General features: G+C 42.0%; 1 protein-coding gene across 7 annotated transcripts in view; it reads right to left on the minus strand.

Moving 5' to 3' along the window:
- Window positions 1–24,190, minus strand: part of MYPN (myopalladin) — a 66,128-nt gene that overhangs the window by 23,961 nt on the left and 17,977 nt on the right. For 5 of the 7 annotated variants that reach the window (XM_081912346.1, XM_081912347.1, XM_081912348.1 and 2 more), the window contains 8 exons: window positions 18,120–18,995; window positions 8,730–8,905; window positions 7,005–7,062; window positions 5,852–5,984; window positions 5,112–5,183; window positions 4,309–4,450; window positions 3,618–3,641; window positions 41–157 (listed from right to left, as the gene is read on the minus strand). In XM_081912346.1, the coding sequence (XP_081768472.1) occupies window positions 41–157; window positions 3,618–3,641; window positions 4,309–4,450; window positions 5,112–5,183; window positions 5,852–5,984; window positions 7,005–7,062; window positions 8,730–8,905; window positions 18,120–18,994 (1,597 nt within the window). In that variant the 5' untranslated portion in view covers window position 18,995. Of the gene's footprint in view, window positions 1–40; window positions 158–3,617; window positions 3,642–4,308; window positions 4,451–5,111; window positions 5,184–5,851; window positions 5,985–7,004; window positions 7,063–8,729; window positions 8,906–18,119; window positions 18,996–22,900; window positions 23,020–24,190 lie in introns of all 7 variants that reach the window. The other 2 variants (XM_081912349.1, XM_081912350.1) reach the window with 2 other exon arrangements.

Raw genomic sequence — 24,190 nt, forward strand, 5'->3', positions numbered from 1 at the left:
CTGTGATTATTGCAAAGGGATTATTACAGTCTTCTATTACCCTTTACAGTTAAGCGAGCTGTACTGGAGACTGTCCCATATTTATTGCTTGCAGTGCACGTAAAACTCCCAGAATCTTCTGAAAACACCTCCGCAATGACCAACGTGCAAATCTCCTCTGAAAGACATCACAACGGAATTGGCAAATTTTACCACAGAGCAGGTGCGAATTAACAAATAAAATAATCATGCTATAGGGTAGGGTACCAGATAAATGGGGGTCCTCCAAGTGTGCCCTGTTTGGGACTACTTTAATAATTGCACTCAGCTGGCAATGGCGCTGCTGTTTCTTTGTTGCATGACCAGAAAGTAGTAGACATGTAGCTAACTGTGGCATTTTTCAAAATATTGGTAGCCATCACAATATGTGGAGCAAAGTGGCCATTCAACCCAGAGCTGACACTATCAAATATCAAGCAAGGGGCTAATTTTGAGCACCATCAAAGCCAGTAGAGTGAGCAACAAGCAGATCTGGCCCATGAGACACAATCCACCAGGATGTTCTCTCCCATAACTCACATTGAAATTTCCATGCATTGTTGTAATGAGGCTCAAGGATTATGGCTCTTGAAGGGGAAGGGCCATAGCTCAGTGGCAGGGCTTTAAATGCAGAAAATTCTAGGTTCAATCCCTGGCATCTTCAGGTAGGGTTGAGAAAGACTTCTGCTTGAAATCCTGGAAAGTAGCTGCCAGTCAATGCAGACAATGCAGAGCTAGGTGGAACAATGGCCCAATTCAGCATAAAGCAGCTTCCTATGTCCCTATATTAGTTTGGGGAAGGCAGGGGACTGGGAAGAGATTGCTGGTTAAATTTTTGAACTGGTAGGGGAATGTCTTAGGCTGCTGGTTTTGATGCTGTCTCAGAAAAACAGATTTCAGGTACCGGAGTCATGGAAGATGGAAACTGTTTCCATATATATGCCTCCATATATACAGTATAAATGCAAACATGTTCTGAGGCTGCTTCTTAGGAAACCAAGCCCCATGAGTAACAATTGAAATAGTATGTTTAGCTTGTAGAAGGGAAAGTCAAAGGGAGACTTGGTAGTGGTTTTCAAATATTTGAAGGGCTGCCACACAGAAGATTGAGCAGACCTCTTCTCTGGTGCCCTAGATGGCTGAAGTAAAATATGTGGATACTGTAAGGAAACCTTACAGACAGCCTTTGGAGGTGGTGGGTTTTCCTTAAACAGAAGCTGGGTGGCATGTTGTCAGGGCTGCTACAGCTGCAAGATTCCTGGACTGAGCAAGGACAAGATGACGTCCAGGGCTGCTTCAAACTAAAAATGTCTATGATTCCAAGAAAACTAGCACCTATTTTTCACCTATCTTTCTGTATGTTAGTTGCTGGTCTATACCTTTCATTGGAGTGTATACTCCAAATGTCTATTGGCTGACAGGATAGCATTTTCTTTACCCTTCAGTACCACCTTTAAGCATCTTATAAGTCTAAAGTTCTGAAAAGTGCCGAATCTCACACCCACCCCCACACCCAGGTTAATTGTTTTTGTGTTGCTTTTATGATGTCACTATCCAAAACCCATGTAGTCAGAATCAGTACACAGTTAAACCTTCTTGGCTCTCACAGGATTTAAACCTGTTCAGTAACTCTGGGATAGCAGCCTTTTGGGGAGAGGAAAATGTGTGCTTCTGAGGTGAACGCTCTCAACATCTTTTAGCAGGTGGCATCCCATCTGCCAGTCCCTGCAGGAAGGGCACGTCTGTGCCACTTTTATGAAGTGCTCTCTCACATCATGTACAAACAAGTGAGTCTTCTTTCACCATCAAAAGCATTTCAGAGAGCACAAGGAGTGCCATGTCAATGGGATCTAGAGGAATGGCACTGCATGGGGTCTCCATGCCCTTTAATTCAGCATTGCCTGCAGAAAATCTGCGCTGGTTTGGAATGCATTGAAAAAAATCTAGTAACAGTCAGGATTCACCTCTCAAGAGGTAGAATGCACGACGTGGCATTCTCCGGTTTCAGAGGTGGAATGCCTGAAGTGGTACTCTCAGATTTCATGAGTGGGGCGGGGATGTGGGGAGCTGAGGGTTAAGAGAGAATAACTGGCATGGCCTGAGGTGTGACACAATACTCTCCAACTGGCAAGCAGGATAAAAATAGGACATCCCTACATCATCTGGTGCACATTTTGCACCGAAGAAAAGAAAGGATTTAATACTGACTCCTTCATTCACATCTACCCTGGGAAAAGAACAAGTCCTCTGCTCTGAAATAAGAGCAATCACAGGAGAGAACAGGATCCTTATCTCCCCACCAATGAAAGTAGTTAGTGTCCGCGTTAGCAGCTTTTTCAGGGCTGCAATCCTATACACAATGGTCTGGGAATTAGTCCCACTGAACTCAACGGGGCTTGCTTCTGAGTAGAAATGTACAGGACTGCACAATCCTATACATCTCTACTTAGAACTAAACCTTGTTGAGTTCAATACGCCTTACACCCATTAACTAGGTGTATGATTGCTGCTGTTCCTTTTGTTCCTTTTCCTTTTTGGTGCTTTCAAGTCAGCTGACATCATTGTAGCATCAGGTGATCGACAGGTGGGTGCCTCGGCCCATCTGTCATATTTGGTCTATAAGGGGTAGGGGAGATAAGGGCCTGGCCTACTGGCTACATGAGTCTGATTGTAAACTTCACAGCAGATAACATCTCTGTTACTGTCAACAGAAAAAGATATAAAAGGCAACAGACCCACCACCATGCCAGCAATCCAACACTTGGTAGAGCAGAGTGCTTGATAATGTAGCACAATGTTGCAGAAAACATGTCTGTTTCTCTTACACAGGGACTGCAGAGCTGAAGGCAGCACATTCTGGCCTCTGCAATCAGCCATGGACTGAGGCCAATGGGAGACTGTGCTTGCCTCCTAGGAAAAACATAGTGACCAACTTGGCCTCATCCATTAGCCAGAAGAGGAGCAGCTGCAAGGACTTTCTTCCCCCATCTCTGGCAGAATTAACATTTAACCCCCAACTGCTGGTTGTCCTGGGACTGCGGGCATGAGGGGAAAGAACAGGCTGGCCCCATCCATTGGCCAAAGCTCAGATGCCAGCTACTATTCAAGGAAGAACACCACCAAAGGAACATCAGCCTGGCCCCAACTGGATATCAATGCCCACATAGCTCACCTCTTCGTTCTGGCCTTAACTAGCTGATGATACCTTTCCCTTCCCTTCTGTGTGTCTGTACACTTGGCAGCAGTGCTTGATAGTCTCTCGCCACCCACCCTTGATGTGAGCTGCTTTGGAAGATAGTAATTGTCTGACAAGCAGGATACAAATACAACACGTGACTAAATAAATAAATAAATACCAGCTATTGATTTACTTATAAAAGTATTTATATACCACCCTCTCATAAAAATTGAGGGCGGTGTACAAGAATATAAAAACATGCATTAGCCATGACAGTCTTTGTGCACTTTCTGGAAGAGGAACTGGAATGCTAGACTGCAGTCATTTATTTTTTTACTTTTGCTTGTGTATGCCACAGTGGCATTTGGTAAGGCTCAAATAATGGAACATTTATACATATAAGGTAAAGAAGTGTACTTACCTGGCTCAGCCATAGAGCGAGGTTCTAAAGGAAAGTAAGAGAAACATTACTCCATTCAATATTTATTTCAGTGTTTTCCCTAAGGACCCACCAGGTAACTAATGGGGGGTCTTAACTATTTTTTAATTACAGTAGATCGAACAAAATGAATGGGCCTAACTTATTCAAGTTCTTTAATGTCACCACCACCACCACCACCTCTTCTCTGTGTGTGCCACCTTTCCACAACAAATTATGCTCAAAGTTGCTTACAATGAGAATACATCACAAAAATCAACCACCGCACTGACAAACCTTGCAGGGGTTGTTGTAAGGATTGCTGAGAAAACACATGGTAAGCACCCTGAACCCTTGAAATGCACTACAGAAACAGCAATGGCTATTTTACAAATTGTGGTAGAGGAAAGTAAGTTCTGGAAATACCGTGGCTCCCTGCTTCTTATTCAGGTACATTTACATCTAGCATACAACAAAATATTACAACTCTCCATGGGCATAGCCAGGATTTTTGTTATGGGGCGGGGCAAGCCTTTTGTTAGGGGGTGCAGAACCTCAGTTAGCTATGTATTTTTATTGATTTTTATCAATAAGGGGCAGCTGCCCTTCCCTGCCTCCCCTTGGCTACACCCATGCAACCCTCAGTACTGCCAACCCTTTCCAAAGAAATGTCTGCAATGAAAGGAAAGCCTACTTTTCTGTAATATCCTGAAGTCCGGGGAGTCTTCTATCAACGTCCCTTCTCTGTACCACTCAACCTTTGGAGAAGGGGCTCCTTTCACTCTGCATTCAAACACAACCAGCTGGCCCTCAGAGGCAGATATTTCCTGTAGCATCTAAAGCAGAGACAGGCCATAACATGGTTTTAAATTAATTTTAAAATTAAAACTGAATAATTATGTGCCAATAGTTGTCTGTGTTAAGAAGAGCTGTACCTTTGAATGTATATGTGTGCTGGAAATTTTCTTTACTCTGCAGTGCAGAGACATGTAGTGTTTTCAAATAGCCATGCACATAAAAATGTGTTGATCTGTTCTAGAAAAGTGACTCTAGATACCACGCTTGAAAATGCTGGGTTGGATCCAGATCGGCGATTGCAATTGCAGAAAGAACCAAGATCAAAGGCTTCCCAATGGAAGTTGATCTGTGCCAATTCTTCCTTCACTTTGCACTGTCCTCACCCCCAAAGGTTCCTGAATCCCCCCCAGAGCAGCTTATTCAGGAAGTACAGGGGATTGCAGAGGGAAGGAAGAATTGATAAACATTGCCTCCTTGCCCCCTTCCTCCAGTGTGAGCAGAGCTCTGCTGAATGCAACTCGAGGTCCAACCCCCAAACCCCTGATCTTCAGAGAGATATTTTATGGTAGAGGAAACAGCCTGGGGACGGTTAGAGACCCTCTTTTTTTTAAAAAAAAAAAAATTGTTTCATTTTAGGTTAAAGTCCCTCTTGATAGCATCTATTTGTTTCTCATTGTGGAAAAGCAATAAGTAAGCTACCTTAGTAAATACTGGAGCAGCTATTATGGGCCTTCCATCAAGTCCTTGTAAATAGTTGGTGGGGCTTTGACTCTGGAGGTTAAAAAGCAAACAGGAAGATAAAGATACAAGAGTAGTTATCAAGCGGCAGATTAGGGAAGCCCCCAGTCCTGACACTTATGTAATTCCCACCCCCTCCAGTACAAGATTAAGAGGGAAGTCCACATGAAAAACATGACACAGGAAAACAATTTGATGCAAACTTTGCAGAGAAGGATCAGTGCATTTTCCTAAGGGTGTTACATAAAAACTGTCCCACATTACCCTCAGCATTTCATCTAGAGCCTTTTGGGAAGCCAGAAGGCCTGACATGATGACCCAGGAACTGTTCATTTTCCACAACATTTCCCCTCTTGTTTAGAAGCCTGACTGCTTATCCCACTCTTTCGCTGAATAATTCCTGGAGTCCATCTAACGATTGTCTACAATGATTATCAACAGCTTGCCTAGATGTCTGGCAAGAACGTTTTCCAGAACTAGAACTTGATACATCCCACATGAGAAGTATGTGCTCCACCACTGAGCTATGGCTTTTTCAAAATCATCTGGAAGCAGAATTAAAACAGGGTTTCCCCAAAAGCACATAATATATCTCTTGACAGACAAAAGATTGCCCACCCGTCTCTTAGGGAAACATGCAAGCGATCTCCAGCTTATACAGTTTCTCTTCCTTGAATGATATAAATATTTATCTCTCTTACATGGTAGGCAGGTATCGACACAGGATGTACCATAGAAGGTTGTGGTTTCGGTGTTTCTTGATGGGTGGTATTAACAGGAGGAGGAGCAGGAGGAGGAGGCACATTTGAAGAGATCTTGGTGCGGTTTTGGTATCTGGGAAAATATCCAAGAAGGTATATTTATTTACAAAGAAAGCAAGTTTCACTGATAGGTCATTTTGTTTGCTTTAAAAACCTTTATTTGACTAAAGAAGCTCCCAACAGCAGATTCCCCCTTTCTCTCACACAAAGAGAGAATGCCTTTTGTAAGATGATGTCCACTTCAACGCACACACCTTATCTCACTTAAAAAATAAAGGATTGTTGTGGGTGTGCCTTCCTATTTTCCAATATTTGTGTATTACGGCACCGTATTTTTCGCTCTATAAGACGCACCAGACCACAAGACGCACCTAGTTTTTGGAGGAGGAAAACAAGAAAAAATATATTCTGGATCTCAGAAGCCAGAACAGCAAGAGGTATCGCTGCACAGCAGTGGCGTAGCGTGGGGGGTGCAGGGGGGCCGGCCACACTGGGCGCAACATCTGGGGGGCACGCTAATCTAGTGGAAGAGACTCGAGTGCTAAAATCCACGGGTTAGGGGGCGCAAATTATTTGCCTTGCCCCGGGTGCTGACAACCCACGCTACGCCACTGCTGCGCAGTGAAAGCAGAAATCCCTCTTGCTGTTCTGGCTTCTGGGATAGCTGCACAGTCTGCATTGGCTCCATAAGATGCACACATATTTCCCCTTACTTTTTAGGAGGGAAAAAGTGAGTGTTATAGAGCAAAAAATACGGTAATTAGAATTACAGTTTACCTTCTACCCCTGCACCATCTTTTCAAATGAGATTGCCCCCACACCCCACATGTGCTCTTCCCCCCCCCCAATTAGGGAAAACATATGGTACATGTATGGTTTCCCTTCTAATGGAATAAACAGTGACCTAGAAGAGATTATCTAGATTGGGAAAATGGCACAGGAGGAAAGAGAACCTCCACTCACAGTACTATGGACATGATCCAATTTTCTGCCACTCCCACAGCTGCTTTCAAAATAAATATAAATTGGTGGGAAATTCAATAATGGATCTTCAATGTCTAATCTATTTTAGCTCTCATACACATGGACTTACTGATCCATATCTTCTTTGCTGGTGCTTGTGTCGCTTTCAGATTCAGAAGAGGAGGCTCCTGTGGGAAACCAAAAGTCAGTTTACATGGCACCACATTTAATAATGCCTTTTAACTTCCTCACTGAGGTTTTCGTTTACGCGACAAATGTACAATTATTACTAACTCCTTGTAAAGATGGATCCTGGCATCTTTCCCTGGGCCTATGCATCTTTTGCAGGAACATTTTGCTGTACCATTGTGCACATTTCAATATGATATATTCCTAAAAAATAGTATTTCTCTTCCAGCTAAGGCTGTAATTGCTATTGCAAGTGTCACGGGAAAGGGCAGGACAGCACAAGGTTTGGTTTGTGCAGGACTGGGGAAGATTCCCTGTCTGAAACCCTGGAAATCCGGTGCCACTCAAACTGAGCTTTAAAGTTCTGACTTGGCATAAGGCAGCATCTTATATCCTTAAGACAGTTTTGTCAGGGTGACAGACACCCATTTGGTATGAAGGTGCACTAACTTCCCAATACCATTTTGTGACTTTGTGGGCTGGGTAATACCTACTTTTAAACTGTTGGTTAGCCGGAGTGAGCATTTTCAGCACTGCTTTCCACTCAGCTTCAGTCATTGAATAGGTACTTTCCCCCTCCATGGCAGGAGCAGATAGGAATCTAGCACCATTCATAAAATGTGTTTTGGTTTGGGCACTGCCAATATTTTTGTGTAATAAATCATCATTCCCGCTTTATTTGTATGCCACTTTTACCCTACACAAAAATCATTCTTCAAGTGGGTTTTAACAAAGGGAACAACAATAAAGCACAAAGCTAACAACAGGAAGAATAATTTCATAACAACAGCAATAATAAAACAGCAACATATGGGCTAATTCAACAGCAAAAAAATGTGCTTGCACCCAACAGCGAAGTGGGTTTGCTTAAGCCCACTTTTTGCAGCCAACATGTGTACTATTAAGGCATCACTGCTTTTTTTGTGGTTGCATCGCATTTTTAAAAAATTGCAGCTGTGATATTCTTTGTATTTGAAAGCTGTATAGTATACAGAATATCACCTTTATGCCCTTTCATAGAGCACCCAAAAACCCAAAAATTGACCACTACTGGCGACAGTAGTCTGGAAGAGGTATTGGAAAGGATGTGCACTTTCATGCCAAATGGGTATCTGTCACCCTGGCAAAACTATCTTAAGGATATAAGATGCTCCCTTATAATCTATTTTTTTTAAAGTACTGTACAGCAGCAAGGTTATCCATCCCATCTCAGCCCATGTTCAGAACAGACTGTAAAACAGTAAATTTAGATTATGTTTATCTGTCTGTATACCCATCTATCTAAAAGATTGTAAATAGGCTAATTACCCTGTGCCATATTTATCCTAGCCGATAAGAAGTCTCCCCTTCAGCCCAGCTATTTCCTCCTCACTCATAAGAATATAAAAAGAGCCTGCTGGATCAAGACAATGGCCCATCTAGTCCAGCATCCTGTTTCACATTGGCCTGTGGAAAACCAGCAAATATTGCCTATCAAATAATTTTAACTGAAGAAATAAATTCAAGTACCTGACTCTATCAAAGAGAGAACTGTTTGCATTCCATGCTCTTGGATCACTGATTTCCATTTGGAACAACTATGCAGCAAAGCCACATAAAACCAAGTTCACAGTACAACTTCCTTTTGTTAATTATCAAGCGCTTTCTGTTCCAAAGAGGCCTTTACCTTCTATGTAGATCTCTGCAGAGGTTGAGTCTGTCCCATAGATGTTAGAAGCAAAGCAGGAGTAACGCCCTGTGTCTTCTTCAAATGCTTCAACAATAACTAGTGAATGCAGCTGTCCTGACTGGATGATGTGAATATCTGGTGAGTTTTCAAGCTCTTTCCCTTCGCAGTACCACCTGAAATGCAAGAGCGCTATTTGTCACTGTAATATCCATTTGACAAAGAGACAGGCTGCAAGCGCAACAGTCAAAACAATGCCTGATCACCCTAAGCAGAAACACACACCACACCAATGACATTGAAGCAAACAGAGGAATATCCTGCACTCTTCAGTTATTAACAGTAACAGGGCCACATTTTGAAGAGAGTATTTGGATCCAACTAGCTGATCAGTAAGTTGCACAATAGAAGATAGAACCGGTGTAGAGTAGCGGTTAGAGAGCTGGACTAAGACTACAGAGATTGAGGTTCCAGCTCAGACTGGAAGCTTGTTGGACCAGTCACTATCTCTTAGCCTAACCTAACTTGCAGGGTTGTTATGAAGAGAAAATGCAGAGTGAGGAGAAAATGCAGAGGGATCCTACTTGGATGGTCATTTTCAGAGGGTGACCCTTGGCCTTTTAAATGGTGTGTTAGGGAATTGTTTTTGGTTGTTGTTACCGTGTGTATTTTTGTGTTTTTATATTGTAAAATGCACTGTGATCTTCGGAAGAAGGGCAGTATATAAATTTAATTAATTAATAATAATAATAATAATAATAATAATAATAATAATAATGTACTGTTCCCAGGATTCTGGGGTTGGGGGTGTGTGCTTTAAATATACAGTGCATATGCTTGGGCTATGTAAGAAGCACTAAGGAATGCTAAAACTCGACAAGACTAAAACAGAGCAAGGCAGATATTATTAGGGGAAGAATTAGAAACAACAATATACAAAAAGCTAAAGGCAAGGCCTAAAAGGCAAGGATGTCAGTAAGTCTTTATAAAATTATGCTTGATGCAGATATAGAGATAATGCTTCTCTTTCCTCATAAGGCTAAAACTCAGAGCTACTCAATGAAACTTGACTGGCAGTAGATGCAGGACAAAGAGAAATAGAAGTGGTTCTTCACCCAATGCTTTCAATTATTGCATTCATTGCAATGAGATGTGGTGATTGTCACTGGATTTAAAAAAGAATTGGACAATATCACACACGCTGGATTCCGTCCTAATTTAGGGCTCCCCGGCACATGTGTATGATGTCATGCAACAGAAGGCGGCCTCATGGGGCCTGTTGCAGCCAAGGGAAGGTCTGATGGGGCCCACCACAGCTAAGTCCCATGGCCTGCAAAATATTGAGGGGGCTCGGCCCCCTGCTTGAAATTTTTTGGGAGGCCTTGGCCCCCTGCCCCTCCAGATGGTGCCCCTGGAGGATAGGTTTATGAGGGGCTATTGGCCATAATGGCTCAATTTAATCTCCTTGTCCAAAGGAAGTATAGCGGAGGCTGGGGAAACACAGCTAGGAGGGGTTGTTGCGCTCATTAACTGCTAGTGGACTTTCCAGAAGCATCTGTCTTGTCTCTGTTGGGTACAGGAGGCTGGAGCAGACACTTGGTGTGATCCAGCAATTCATTTGATCTTATGTAGTACAGGAGGCAGGAGTAAGTGTAGGGCAATGCAGCTTATGCCTAATAAAGCAAACATGGAGATGTGTGAGAGATCACAATTGCCTCAAGCGATGACTTCCTTCCTCATATATGCAATGATAATCTATGCAGATCAGGTCCCTCCCTAAAGAGGGCACATATTGTGGTGAGACCTGGAAACTGACACCCTGTGTTGTGGGGGGTACGATTGGTCAGCCACAACACCCAGTTGGTAGCTCCCTCATAACTGGGTGCAATCTGGCCAATGGGACGCAGTCCAAACAGTTTGAGGGACTTATTTATGCCCATGCACGTAACCCAGAGCTTCCTCTTTCGGCGCGTGCATTCAGAACACCCGTCCACCTCTCCCTACTTTTAGGGCTTTGCGCTTGACCTTGCTATGCCTTCGTGTGTCATCTGTCGTTAGGACAGGGGCACGGCAGGAATTTCCCCCACTTGGCTGATTGGCTGTTGCCATTTGGGTTTCGCCTGCCATGTAGCAAATCATCACAACTTGTAAGGTTGTGGATAGGCTCTGGTTCAGGTGATAGGGATGGAAGAACGCTCTCGCCATCCCTATGTGAAGGGTATTCCGTTAAAGGAATCCAGGGACTCAATGGTTTGGTCAACCCCTGAGAGGAGGTTGTGCCCGTGCCTGAGTCGAGGGGGACATTTGGGTGGCAGAGATAGCCTGTTCCTGGCTTTCCGCTTACCCAGGTGTTCACCCTTGGCTGACCTATGCTGGAACACTTGGTCAGCACTACCTGCATGGCAGGGAGCTAGTCGAATCAGAGCCTATGCAACCATTCACTTTCTGTAATCAATAAAGTTGTGGCCTAAATTCTGCCAAAAACCAAAACCAAAATTTGAGTCACGTTTAGGGGGAGGGGGAGGTTTCTGGATCTGAACACGCAATTTAAAAAAAGTGTACACTCACACCATCAAGTGTGAAAATAATACATGTTTATTAAATGGATTTGGAATGCATGGCATGCAGCAGCTGAGGGCTGCAAACAGACTCCCATTTAGTCTGTAAAACTAGTGTACTCCCACAGCTGGTTAGCCACAATCCACATGTATCCTGTATCTAGACTGTAATTTCTTATGAAATACTGTGTTTTGGTATGTTTCCCTCCCAATCAGCTGTAATCCAAACTGTGCAAAAGAACAAAATCACTGCATTTTCAGCCAGTAATGTGTACACAGTCAACAGCTCATGTCATTTTTACATGTGATGTACAGGGATGTACATATTTTAAGATCAGATGGGAGACAACATTACACATTTATGAAAGAAGACACTAATTTGCTTTCCCCATCCCATGTGCAGAATAGCTTAGTTCTAGACAGACAAACTTTCAGGAACAAATCTGTAAACCTATGACAGAAATATAGGGCAGGAAGGAACTTATGATCTAGTATTTCTATATTCCTACCCAGCAGGATCTGTATATCCAAATGTTTTAATATATTTAATACCAATTCCTGTAGGTTGGCACAGTAGCAAAGCCACAATCAGGTTGAGTTGCAATGACCAGGGTTTTACTCATTCATAATTTTAGTAGATATTTGTATTATGGTAATACCTTTCTCAATAAATTAATAGTTCTTGTTATGGACAGAATTCTATACATTTGTTTTGGGTTTATCCTTGTGTGTTATTTCTCAAAAGCCATGAAATCTTGGTGGATGCACATGAATGATGAATCAGAGATGATGTATTCATCAATTTGATAGCCTGTATTACTCTATATACATCCACCTTTGAAATAATGCAGTCAACATTGCCATCAGCCTCAAGTCATATTGGTGCAATGCTGCTGGACAGGAAAATCTCCCTCTGTAATAATCAAAACAATGTGACTAGATACTCATGGTTATACAGTGACATTTAAAAAGTAAAGAAAGGAAGAGAAAACATAACTCTAAGTGCTGCAGACAGGCTGCTTCCATATCACCTGAAACAAGGAAACACAGTACAAAAGGACAGTGATTTTGATTAACTTTGCACACCTAATTTATAGGTAGAGGTGCATATTTAGAAATCATTGCTATAACTTAAGTATTAATGCAATGCAACTCACCATAGTGAGGAAGACTGTGACCAAGCGACTGGTGTGCCTGATCAGTCTCCTGTCCAGGGGCTCACCGCTGGTGAGTAAAGTCATGGTCCTCACTCTCTCTTCTTATGCTTATCATTAAACTGTTCTTGGCCTGGACAGCCCTTTGAACAGAGCATTGCCCTCTGCAAAGTAGGACACATGACCATCTTATGAAAATGGTGTTTGACCACAATCTGCCAGGTTGAACTGCTGCCTAGCAAAAATTGCTGCGCCATTGTGACATGTGGCATTGCATACCACCAGAGGATGTCATAAAAATGTGAAGTTGCTTTCTACTTAGTCTGACCATTGGTCCATCTAGCCCTGGAAAGACGTTTTCCAACAGGTAGTGGCTCCCTGGTATCTCAGGCACAGGTCTTTTCCAGTCCTGCTGAGATCCTGTCCTGCCAGAGAGATTGTATCTGGGATGTTATATGTGCCAGGCATATATTCTGTTCTCTCCCCATTCCTGACTGACGTCTTTCCGCAGAATTCCACATCAACAAAAGCACTGTAAGTGTGCTGAATACTGAGCAGTCGCTCCTTAACTTCCAATTCATTTATGGGTTGGGATTAGATCCATAAATGAATTGGAAGGTAAGGAGGGGAGGGAAGGGAAGGTGGTTCTGACCTGTAAAATCCTACATGGCTTGGGACTGGAGTACCTGAAGGTACCTCTTCCTATATGTAGCCACCCATGCCTTAAGATCAACAGCTTCCTTCATTCTGAAATAAGGAGGTTATCCTGAGGGACAGAGCCTTTTTGGCAGTGCCCCCCTGGTTGTGGAAAACTCCATAAGGAGGCTCACCTGGCACCCACATAAATGATCTTTTGGTACCAAGAAAAGTTTTTTTCTTAATTGTCCCAGCTGGGCCTTTTAATACCTTATAAGCAACATTTCAATATAATTTCATCATCATTGTTTAATATTTTCTCTAATGTTTTATCGTGGTGGCTTAGCTTTTAACTTTTCAACGTTAATTTAGTACGTCTGAAGTGTAAAAGCAGCTATGTTTAGCAATGTTTTGTTTTTTCATACTGATTTCAGTTTTTGTGTATATTTGTATCATTGTTCTGTTTTCATGTTGTTGTTTTTTAATTTACTGTATGCTGCCTCTTCCATTAACCAGCAGTAGTTTCCCAATATTTCTGGCAGAGATCTTTTTCTGCTTGCATGCTATTGGTTTTGTGCATACAAATAACTTTCTCTACTTCTGAGCTATGGTCCATCTGTTCCCCAATTTAGTGCTGACAAATTCTAGCAGAACTCAATAAAAGAAAAATAAACTGAAGAAGGATGATGTATCTTGGACGAGATTGTGGCTGTGATCCTAAACATACTTATTAGGAAGTAAATCCCATTAGATGTCATTCAACTAAGTTTTACTCACAGTAGACCCATTTAATTAACATGACTAAGTTAGCGCCATTAATTCCAATGAGTTTGCTCTAAGTAAAAGAATACTACCCATTAATTCTGTGGGGCTTATTTCTAAGTAAGCATTCTTAGGATCAGGCTGTGAATGTGGCTAGGAACCTTAAGTGCAGATGATCTGAATTCTCAAACAAAGCATGGTTAGAGTGTGCTTCTCTCAGGTATTCATGTGCATTTGCCAGAGAGTGCTCTCATAGAAAATGCATGACACATAGCCTGTTTATAGGGCTTCAAATCCTTTTGACATGGGTCAGGCTAGCTGTGTATGCCAAGCCAAAGTAAAATTAACCTAACAGAGGTGAGCTAAGTAGTTTGGAAAAAATGCAGGCACCTCTGAGTAGAGATGGCAAATATGGGTCACTTACAGCCAATGGAGGAAATGTCTAAGATCGTAAGACTGGCCTTACTAGGTTACACTCATGGTCCATCTAGCACTGTATTCTGCCTCAGTGGGCCAGCTCTGACGTAGTATACGGCATTCATGGGAAGCTTCCTGGAATGTTTCCTGTGGAAAATGCTTCGGGGAATATCATTCATCTCACTTGCTGAGAGCCAGTTACTGTGATCTGAGACTAGATCCCAAGCTAAAGAGTTCCAGTCCATAGGACTGGCAGATTCTAGGAATTATCGGTCTCGTTGAAACATTTCCACATTTAATATTGTAGTGAATGTCCAAAAGTTAGCAAATGTTGGTAAATGATATGCATGTATGAATGCTGACAATGACAAATGAATTTTGTGAATGCCACCCTGAATATACACCAACATTTCAGACATACAGAAATGAATGCTGACATGTAGTTCATTGCCAACTTTGATTGGGTCTCTCTCTTTAAAAGGTGAATTTTGGACAGTCCCTTCAACATATACAGCAATGGGGAATCAAAGAGCCAACCTTGTGGCTGCTATAGGGTAACAGAGGAAAATAGAGTAGTAATAGAATATTCACCTGCTGTTCACTCCTAATGCTGTTAAGAATTTAGGGACTGAACCTACAGGAATGTCATCTGATTACATTGAATAATGGCCACTGATAATTAAATCTGTCATTATTTTGTGTGCATTTTCTGAAACCTGTATCACAATATCCATACCATATAGTGACATCAGGTTCCCAAATCCACTGATTCCAAAACACATTCTAGTAAGTCCAATTCAATTTGGTGTGCATCCACTTACTACAAGGTACGAGAGATTGAATTGTCCCTCACCAACCCTTACGTTTATGAAAGGATTTAGAACCATAGCATTGTAGAGTTGGAAGGGATACGGAGAGTCATCTAATTCAACCCCCTGTAATGCAGGAATCTCAACTGAAGCATCCATGACAGATGGCCATCTCACCACTGCTTAAAAACCTCCAATGAAGCAGACTGATATAAAACTTTATGCAAATCGAATTCTTGAAAGTGAGTTCACACATGCATGCCCATCACTTGATGACTGCTACATCAGGGAGTGCCTTGCATGTGTGAAATGACCATCACAGCTCCAGCACCTTAGAGCAAGCATTAGTATCTTTAGACAATCATGAAGCTAAACACTATGGGTGCAATTCAATACCCAGCCATTGCGTAATAGGGCCACAGTCACATCTACAACCCTCTTGAGCATGCTGACAAAGATGGTGGGCAGGCAGATCACTGTGCCACCCGGGAGCAGAGCCCTCCCTGCATCTAGAATGCCCCATTTCAAGGCTTTTTGTTGCTGCTGGTTGGGACTCTGACAGGGAAATAGGGACACTAGAAGGGCACCTCTGCACAATCAAACCCCCCCCCAATGCAAAGGGGAATTGGATTGGGCCCTAACCTTTTCAATGGGAAAAATTCCCCCATTCATCTATGCATCACTGAGCAATGTGCTAGAAAGGGATGCCTGTGCATATGTGAATCAGCCCTGAGACAGTTTAAATCTCTTAGTGCTCCTCATCATATTATTATATTTAAATAGCACTTCAGGAGGAGGAGCAAGAATCACTCCTTGAGGAGCTGTTATGGAGAATGGGGGGATCCTCTGGAACAGTGTGGTATATGGTGAAGGTGGGGGTGCAGGAAAAAAAAGGGATCAGCAAAAAACATCTTCCTCCTGTGGAAGCTGCTATTGAATCAGAATCCCTCCTGCAAATGGAAGGAGCCCACAGTAGGGTGGCCATGTGTCCAACTTTACAGACGACAGTCCTTTATTTGAAGGGCTGTAGAAGGACAGTCCCCTGTCTGCAGGTGACTTCTCTCTAAAGGACTGACCAATCAAAGGCTGGTTTAAAGATAAAGAACCACCAGAATGAATGGAGAAGCCTTGAACTTGAACTAGCACCTGGCCCAGACAGTTTCCCTGATCACAGTCTTCCCCATTATGGTGACATGCATTTTATTTCTATTTAAGTTATAGCAATAATTTCTAGTTTTGCAGCAATAAGCAACTCTGGCTATTATTTTTTTGCTGATGCATTTCTTCTTTTTAGATAGTTTGTAAACGGCCCACCTCAGTGCACAGTATGACATGTCTAGATCCAAATACACAGCTTTTTTTCCATGAACAGAAGCATTTTGCCATCTTTGCCTTGTGCAAACATATTTTATATGTTTAGAATGGGAAAGAGTCTTATGGCTCAGATGACAGCCTTTCAAGTCTCTTTCCTTAAACTAATCTTTCCAAGCAATTATTGGTGTTTTGTTTTTAAAGGGGCCTTTAACAGCTGAATGGGAAACTATTACACAAGGAACTTTTCACCCTTCGCCTGGTAGCAGCACAATTACTTATACTGTAGCAAAAAACAACAAAGGACTTGATCACACATTGCATAATGGAAACAATGTATGGACAATTGCTGTATCTGAGTAACTAAGAGAGTACACACCCTGAATGACATATCCGATACAGACAACTTCGTTGAAATATGGTACCCCTTTATAAAATATTCAAATGAACACCAACTATGCACAAAAACTTATGGGGGGAAATTGATGCAGTAGTTTTCTGTTTTGGGGTGTGGGAGTGGGAGGAAGGAAATTAATCCTTTTGGTTATGTTTATGTTTATATATTTTTTCTTGAAAATCAGTCATTGGAACAGCAGTTGAATATGCACTAACACACACACACGGGCATAAACAGGCAAATATTAAGGAAATTCCTTGTCTCTTGAGTGATCCTAAATGTCTACCATGGAGACAGGTGCGCTGCTACTCCCATGTGTGCCTATAGGAATATAGGAAGCTGCCTTGAGTCAGACTATTGGTTCATCTAGCTCAGTATTTTCTAAACTGCCAGGCAGTGCCTCTCCAGGATTTCAGACAGGGTCTCTCCCAGCCTTACCTAGATGTGCCAGGGACTGAACATGGGGCCATCTGCATTCAAAGCAGATGCTGTACCGATGAAACATAGCTCTTCTCCTTGCAATGGAAAGCGCTGCATATGCAGTCCCTTTCCCAAGGAAATGCAAATGTAGTACATGCATGCCTGCAGCTCCATTGACTCAGTTCAATTTCAGCTATGTACTTCCCATGTGTGCAGCTGTGATTTTCTTTCTATCTTTGTGAGGGTGGCATCCACCCCTACTATGTAGGGAGGCAAATACCAGATAGTAACATTTTGGTATTTATTAAATATATGACCAAAACTTCATTTACTATTGAATAAATGCCTTGACACTTACACAGAGCAGGCTTCAAGGGGTCTGCATCACTGGACAGTTTCTATGCCAGCCTCAGAACTTCCTGTCCTTCCTCCTCCCCTTCCTCCTTGCCATGAGGAGGAGGCGGCGCTGCTGCAGCCCCAGCCCTGAAGCCCCAGCCCAGGCATGGCTTGCCTCCCTGCAGCTCCTGCCTCAATGAAGGAGCATGTCATGAGGGTGCCTTGTTATGCCTCCTCAGAAATTTGCACCCAGGGCCTCCCTGGCCCCCCACACTACATCACTGCATGCATAGTCATGCAGACTGGGCCCAGAGGAGAGGACAAGTGCATGGGCAGCTAGGGAGGAAGGCCCACTGAAGGCATTTTAATCAAAAGCAGCCTAAAACCTGTGACTGGCATCAATCCTATGCCAGTCACAAGTGACCTTCCCAAGGTCAGAGACAGAATAATTACTGGAGCATTGAAAAAGAGAAATGTATGGTTTTTAGAATACAATCTGAGGAAATATTGAGAAAACATTTAACTGCTATACATTAATCCACCCTCTGTGTACGCAAGCTATTACAGAAATAAGACAGGGACATGTTTACCTGATTTCAGGTGTTGGAATTCCTACCACAATGCAGTCCAACTGCACTTTGGTTCCTTCAGGGACCTCCCTGCTCTTCAGCTTTTGAGTAAAATGTGGTGGTTGGCCTATTGTCTCCTCAGAATAAAAAGATGCAGCTGGTGACTCTGTTGTTAACCCTGAGCTTTCTAGCTGATTAACAGCTTCCAAGTCTGCCTGTGGAGGGTTATCTGGGTTTTCAAGTGAGTGCTCAGCTACAGCTAAATCTTGTGGTACTGGGTCACAAGGCCTTTCTCTGTTTTCAGAGAGATTTGAGAAAGCAGAACCACTGTCCTGAGCAGCCTTATTTTTAGATTCAAGTTTGCTCCTGTAGTTTTTGCATGTTCGGGGCCTGATTCTTTTTGAATTGTGTGCTTTGAAAAGAGAAGAAAGCTCCTCAATGAAATCTGCAGCCTTGTTGAGGAATTCCTTTTTCGACTCTGTCTCAGAACCAAATTGCTGTTTCCTTAGGCTGCTGTCTGAAGTTGGTGAAGCTGCCTTAGATGGGAACTGCTGTTTGTTTGAAACTGTATTTCCAGAGTTTTTCAACTCAGAGGGAAAGAACACATGTATCTGTTCGTCCTGCTTGTTCTCAAGTGGATCTTGATTGATGGCTTGCCTTGCCAAGTTCACACTTTCATCCAGCTCTTCTTGGCTCAAAAAGGCTGAAAGATCAGGAAGGTCCTCTTGGCTAGCCACCTCGTCTGAAGGCCCCAAACTACTGCCACGGTGGAAAGAAAGTGGAGATGGTTCTGATCTGCTTCTTTCACTATTCCCTTGGCGGTTGTTTTCAGCTAAATAGCTCTCTCTCAGTAGTTGAGTTATCGAAGTAGAAGATTCTGAAGTATTGTCTTGCATGCTGTTAACAAAGAGTACAAATAGGACCATAACCTCATAAATAGCAAATCTATTCCTGGTATTGAATTAAAAAGGAAACTGGGGATGTGTCTACTCTATTACCCAGGGACATAGCAAGTCTTGAACCCCATCTGATGTCCAATTTCTGTATCCTTGTGAGCCTCTCTATTCTCCAAATGGTATGGCAGAGGCTGAAGGTGCATTTTGCAGCAAAAACTGCCCCCCCCCATTCCATTTAAAAAAATTGGTGCCATGAATTTATTAAACTGCCTTATATTCATGAATCCTTCAAGCATACTGTAATAGGTGTCTCTGCTTTTAGACAGAGGTCTTTCTAAGCCCTGCAACCTGAGATCCTTCAAACTGGAGATACCAGGGATTGAGTGCTATTAACCCACCCTAATCAAGAAATTCCTTCCACTGAGCTGAGGTCCACCTTAGCAGGAAGTGAATGAAGAGTGCATGCACTCAGACAATACATACAAATGTATGCATTTTACATGTTGCATGCATATAGATACCCAATCAAAATGCAATGCAAATTACAGTGTGAATTATTTCTCTTTCTTACAACATTAAAACTTTTTATCTGCCTTACAAGTCAAACTGTGGACAAACTACTTAATGTACCTTGATTAAAAAATTGGTGAGGCTGCCTGGAACCAGTTAAAAGTAACCCAAGGTCTGCTACTTGGTCATCCCCAATCTATATGAAAACCTTTCCACTTGGAATGCTGTTTACATGAGATTGTTCTCTCAATGGCACTCTAGACCATGGTTTCCTGAAATCCTTATGTTTCCCTGAAAAGCATGCTGTTTCTTACCATTGCTTTTGGATTTTGAACTGTGGTTTGAGGTGGATAGTAGTACATATATTATGCATATATTCGAAATAATGTATTCATGTGATACCTATAAAACCAAAACTGATGTTTAAAGGTATCAGAAATTAGTTACATACATTTAATATTGGGGGGGATTATTTATCTATATAAGACCAAAAGGGCCAAATGTGACTTTGCAATCAACATTCAGGGTTTTAAAAAGGCAAATAGCTTCAGTTGATGGGCATGGAGAAGAATTAACAGAATCAGAGCAGGTATTGTGAGAAAATTTATCCACTTCCTCCCTTGCTGCAGTCCTGAGGAAAATCCATCTTCTCAAGCTAGTGTTTGTATTGGGAGGAAATTCCTCCACTGGTGCCAAACAGGGATTTTCTGCAAAACAAATAATGTCACTGGAAGAACTAATTTTCTCAGGGCTGGGGAGGAAATTGTTGAGTTCCTTGTTGAGCTGGGGAGGAAATTGTTGAGTTCCTTGTTGAGCTGGGGAGGAAATTGTTGAGTTCCCTTTCCATACCTTCCCTGAACCTTTTAATTGGTAGCCACACTTCCTTAGTTTATTCTGATTGCATTTTTTTAAAAACCTGCATGTTAAATGCAAAGATACATTTAACATCATGTAAACAGTAGTTTGGCCCTTTGAATTTTTGAATAAAGGTCAGAGAGGGGTTTGTGAAAGCAATCCATCTAATTCAGACGCAATGCCTCTCAACTGGCTGAAGGGTGTCAAAATGGCCAGTCTTGTCCCTGTGAAGCAGCAGCTGGTCTGCAGAAGACGCGGAGCTGCGTGAGAAATTTTGACCAGCTTTGCTGTGCAGCTGATTTAAAGAGGAGCTCTTGAGCCAACTGAGCAGTTCAGTCAAAAGCAGCCAGCTGGGGTCTTAGGAATAGAAGAATCACTGCTATGTTAAGTATACCATTAAAAGGGGGAGGGGCTTAATGCAGCAAAAACACATGTGCTGCGTGCTGCATGTGGAACTTACCAAAGTCCTACATTTGACACATGGATCATCAGAAATAAATTCCATAGGTTAGCCTGTTTGGGGTGGGTGGTGCTATCTGTGCTAAAGGCAACAGATAGGGGGCTGGAGAAAGATGATAGTTTCTCATAATTGAAAGTGATGTGCTAAGAGTAATTTTTAGTGGTCATGTCCTCTCTTTTTTGCCTCTTTTTTCCATAAACTGAACTAGAAGGGTTTTTATTATTCTTGTCTATACCCAGAAACAATCATGAGGTCAGCATAGCTGCCAGAGGCAATGATGCCTCTCCATGGTGTCTCCCTTCAACATACTGAAAAGGACTACTGCCTATTTCCAGGCAGCATTTCCAAGTCTGCCAGGACAACTCTACCATTTCCTAATCCAGGGTCACACACCTAACAACCACATTCAGCAGCATCAGAGTCTGACTCCTGTCTAGAAAGCAACCCACTAGCTATGCTCACATTTTAGCAAAGTTCTGTAATCTAAGTGTGTAATATCTCTGCCTTGGGGTGTTGCGGTGGCTGACAATTTGGATGAAAGGAAGAAACATTTTGGAACCGGGATACTAGAAAGCTGTGACTGCTAGTGACTAACTTGACCTACACAACAACTAAGTATTAAGTATTACCTAAAAAGCAAAGAACAAAAATCATGATGCAGCCATTTTAACTTCCAATCAATTTCAGTGGGCAAATGGTAACCATGTGGCTAAGTCCCCCAGTAAAATCAATAGGACTTAAAGTGTGGTTACCCTTTAGATGAATTGCACTTGAAATAAATTTATCTAGTCTTCTTCTGGGGTACATAAAAACATAAGAGCCTGCTAAATCAGGCCAATGGCCCACCTAGTCCAACATCCTAGCCTCACAGGGGCCAGCCAGATTCCTAAGGGACACCTGCAAACAGGACATGAGCAAAACTGCATTTTTGGCCACCTGTGATTCCCAGCAAAACAACAACACCCCACCACCACCACCATAGGCTCTTTCATGAATAACTATTAAGACTCTTGACCAATTAAATAATGTTGAGTTGATTAAGTATCTTCATTTCAACCTATGAATTGGCTAATTCAATGTACATGAATCTGCATATTATAAAAACCCCAATATAGGAGCCTTTTTGAGAAAAGGTAAGAAGCAAAATCTATAATGCGACAAACAAAAGCTGCTATGGATACTTAGAAGCAAGGGCCATCCTGAACATATTTTTAAAAATTCCTGTTACAGTAACATACTATAACCAAAATAATCCTTAAAAATAAACAAATGTACATTGTGGCTCCACCAAGTAAAATTTGCTCTCACTTATTAAAATTGGCCCCTACTGATCAATCAACTAAAACTTCAGTTGATTAACTTACAAATGTCACTGCTCAAAGCTTGCAGTTCTAGTGAATATATTACATGGATTAGTAAAATGTAAGTATGACTAGACAGATAAATGTAATCAGTACCTCTAATCCCTTCAAGAACATCCATCGCTACAGTAGCACTGCCTGGCCTTGCTCAATAATTAGTGTAAAAGAGGGCTATGCAGACAAACAAGAGTAGATCCAGATGGGAAAAGGAAGGATGATGCTTTAACAACAGCAAAATAAGCTACTATTTTCACTGCTAAGCAGATTCAGAGAGAGGCTGCTTTCATGCAACATATTTGCTCCATAGATACAGAAATCGAAGGGGGGAAACGTCTCATGCGCATGTAATTTCTGAGTTAGCCCTAAGCCTAAATCTTAACATTTTATTGTGAATCATCTAGGTCATAACATTCTATCAAAACTTTGTTTGCTATTCTGGCAAAGATAAATTCTTTTGCCCTGTATTTAGTAAGGGAGAATCTAGCTAGCAGTCAAACTACAGCACTCTGAAACATATTTTGCCCACCTCACTTTTTGTTAATTTTGCCTGCAACATATGCAATAATCAAACGAGAAAAGGTGTCAGTTTTGCCAATAGTCTGCCTTGAAAAGATAAGTGGTGCAATCTTAAGCATATATCTTCAGAAATAAGTCCCACTGTGTACATATATGCTATACACTCACCTGGGAGTAAGTCCCATTAAACTGAGCAAAACTTACTTTTGAGTAGATGTGCATCGGCTTGTGTGGCAAGTGTTACAGGCAGTTCATGTTTTTAAATGACCCTGTCCTATGCTTCACAAACCCTGGACAAAATCAAGTCATGGCCACTGTACAGCCTGTAGAAAACAACCTGACTTCAGAGGACAGCAAACTCAAAACTAGTGATACCCACATACTGCATGGGGATTGGGATGTAACAAGTCCTCTTGACTGAAATCACTTAAATGCAAAAAGACAAATTACCAGAATGTCTGGATGGATCCTATGATAAGTTAACTTAAGGAAACTAGGAATAAAAGTTTCCTATCTCCTCTGCCCCACTTCGCCCTATCCCAGAAATGCAGGTGGCTGAAGCAGGAAGAAGAGGATAGGAAACTCTTCCTCCTAGCTAGCAGTGGGCAAAACAGAACCAGCACAGGGTGTGATCTAGGGAGAATCTCAAGGACCACATAAACAGGCTGGGGGCCACATTTGGCCCTCCAAGGTCCCCCAACCCTGTTCTAAAGTTCTGAGTTGCAGACAGCAGCCAAGTTAGAACTTTCATATTTAGAGTTATCATATATCTATATCTTTATTTTGGTAGGGCTTCTGTGCTTTTGAAAGAGAAGCATAGCCAGCAAACAAAGCAGTTCCCTTTTCTGAATTTTCATATTTGAGAAAAGCTCCACCAGTTGATTTCTGCTTTTTACAAAGGCACAACTGCTCTGCCAAACATGAAATTGGCAGAATTACTTTAATAATAATAATAATCAGATGCAGAATTTGAAAATGCTACCTCTCCATCACTTGTGTAACCAGAAGGCAAGGAAGAAATTAACTAGCTTGCCACCCAGGCATTATCACACAGTAATTGATCTTTACCCTCAAACCCAAATGACAAAACCACAACAATGCTGTGGTTTAAATGAACAGAAAGCAAATCCTCTTTCAACAAGCCTCCTAACTGGAGATTTTTATCCTAGTCAGTATATGCATTAGATTTTAGGTTGTTTATATGTATACAATTTTAACTGTTTTTATACAGTTGTTTTCTGTAAGTTTATTGTATTATTATTTTATTTTATTTAGCTCATGTGTGCCTAACATGTGCGCAACACAAAGCCAAAAACACTCCCAGCTATGTATCCTAGCCTCCTAGGTACATGACCTCCCACCCACCTGCTTTTGCAGTTTCAGATAGACAGTGACAGCTGGAAGTTTATGAAGTCACTGGTGGGCTCTGATCATCCTGGAGTATGTGTGTGTTACAGTTCTGCAGGCCTGATTTTGGCTAAACACGAGGAAAAA

Source organism: Podarcis melisellensis (genome assembly GCF_964234715.1).
Source record: "Podarcis melisellensis genome assembly, chromosome: 5".
In the NCBI taxonomy this organism is placed as follows: domain Eukaryota; kingdom Metazoa; phylum Chordata; class Lepidosauria; order Squamata; family Lacertidae; genus Podarcis; species Podarcis melisellensis.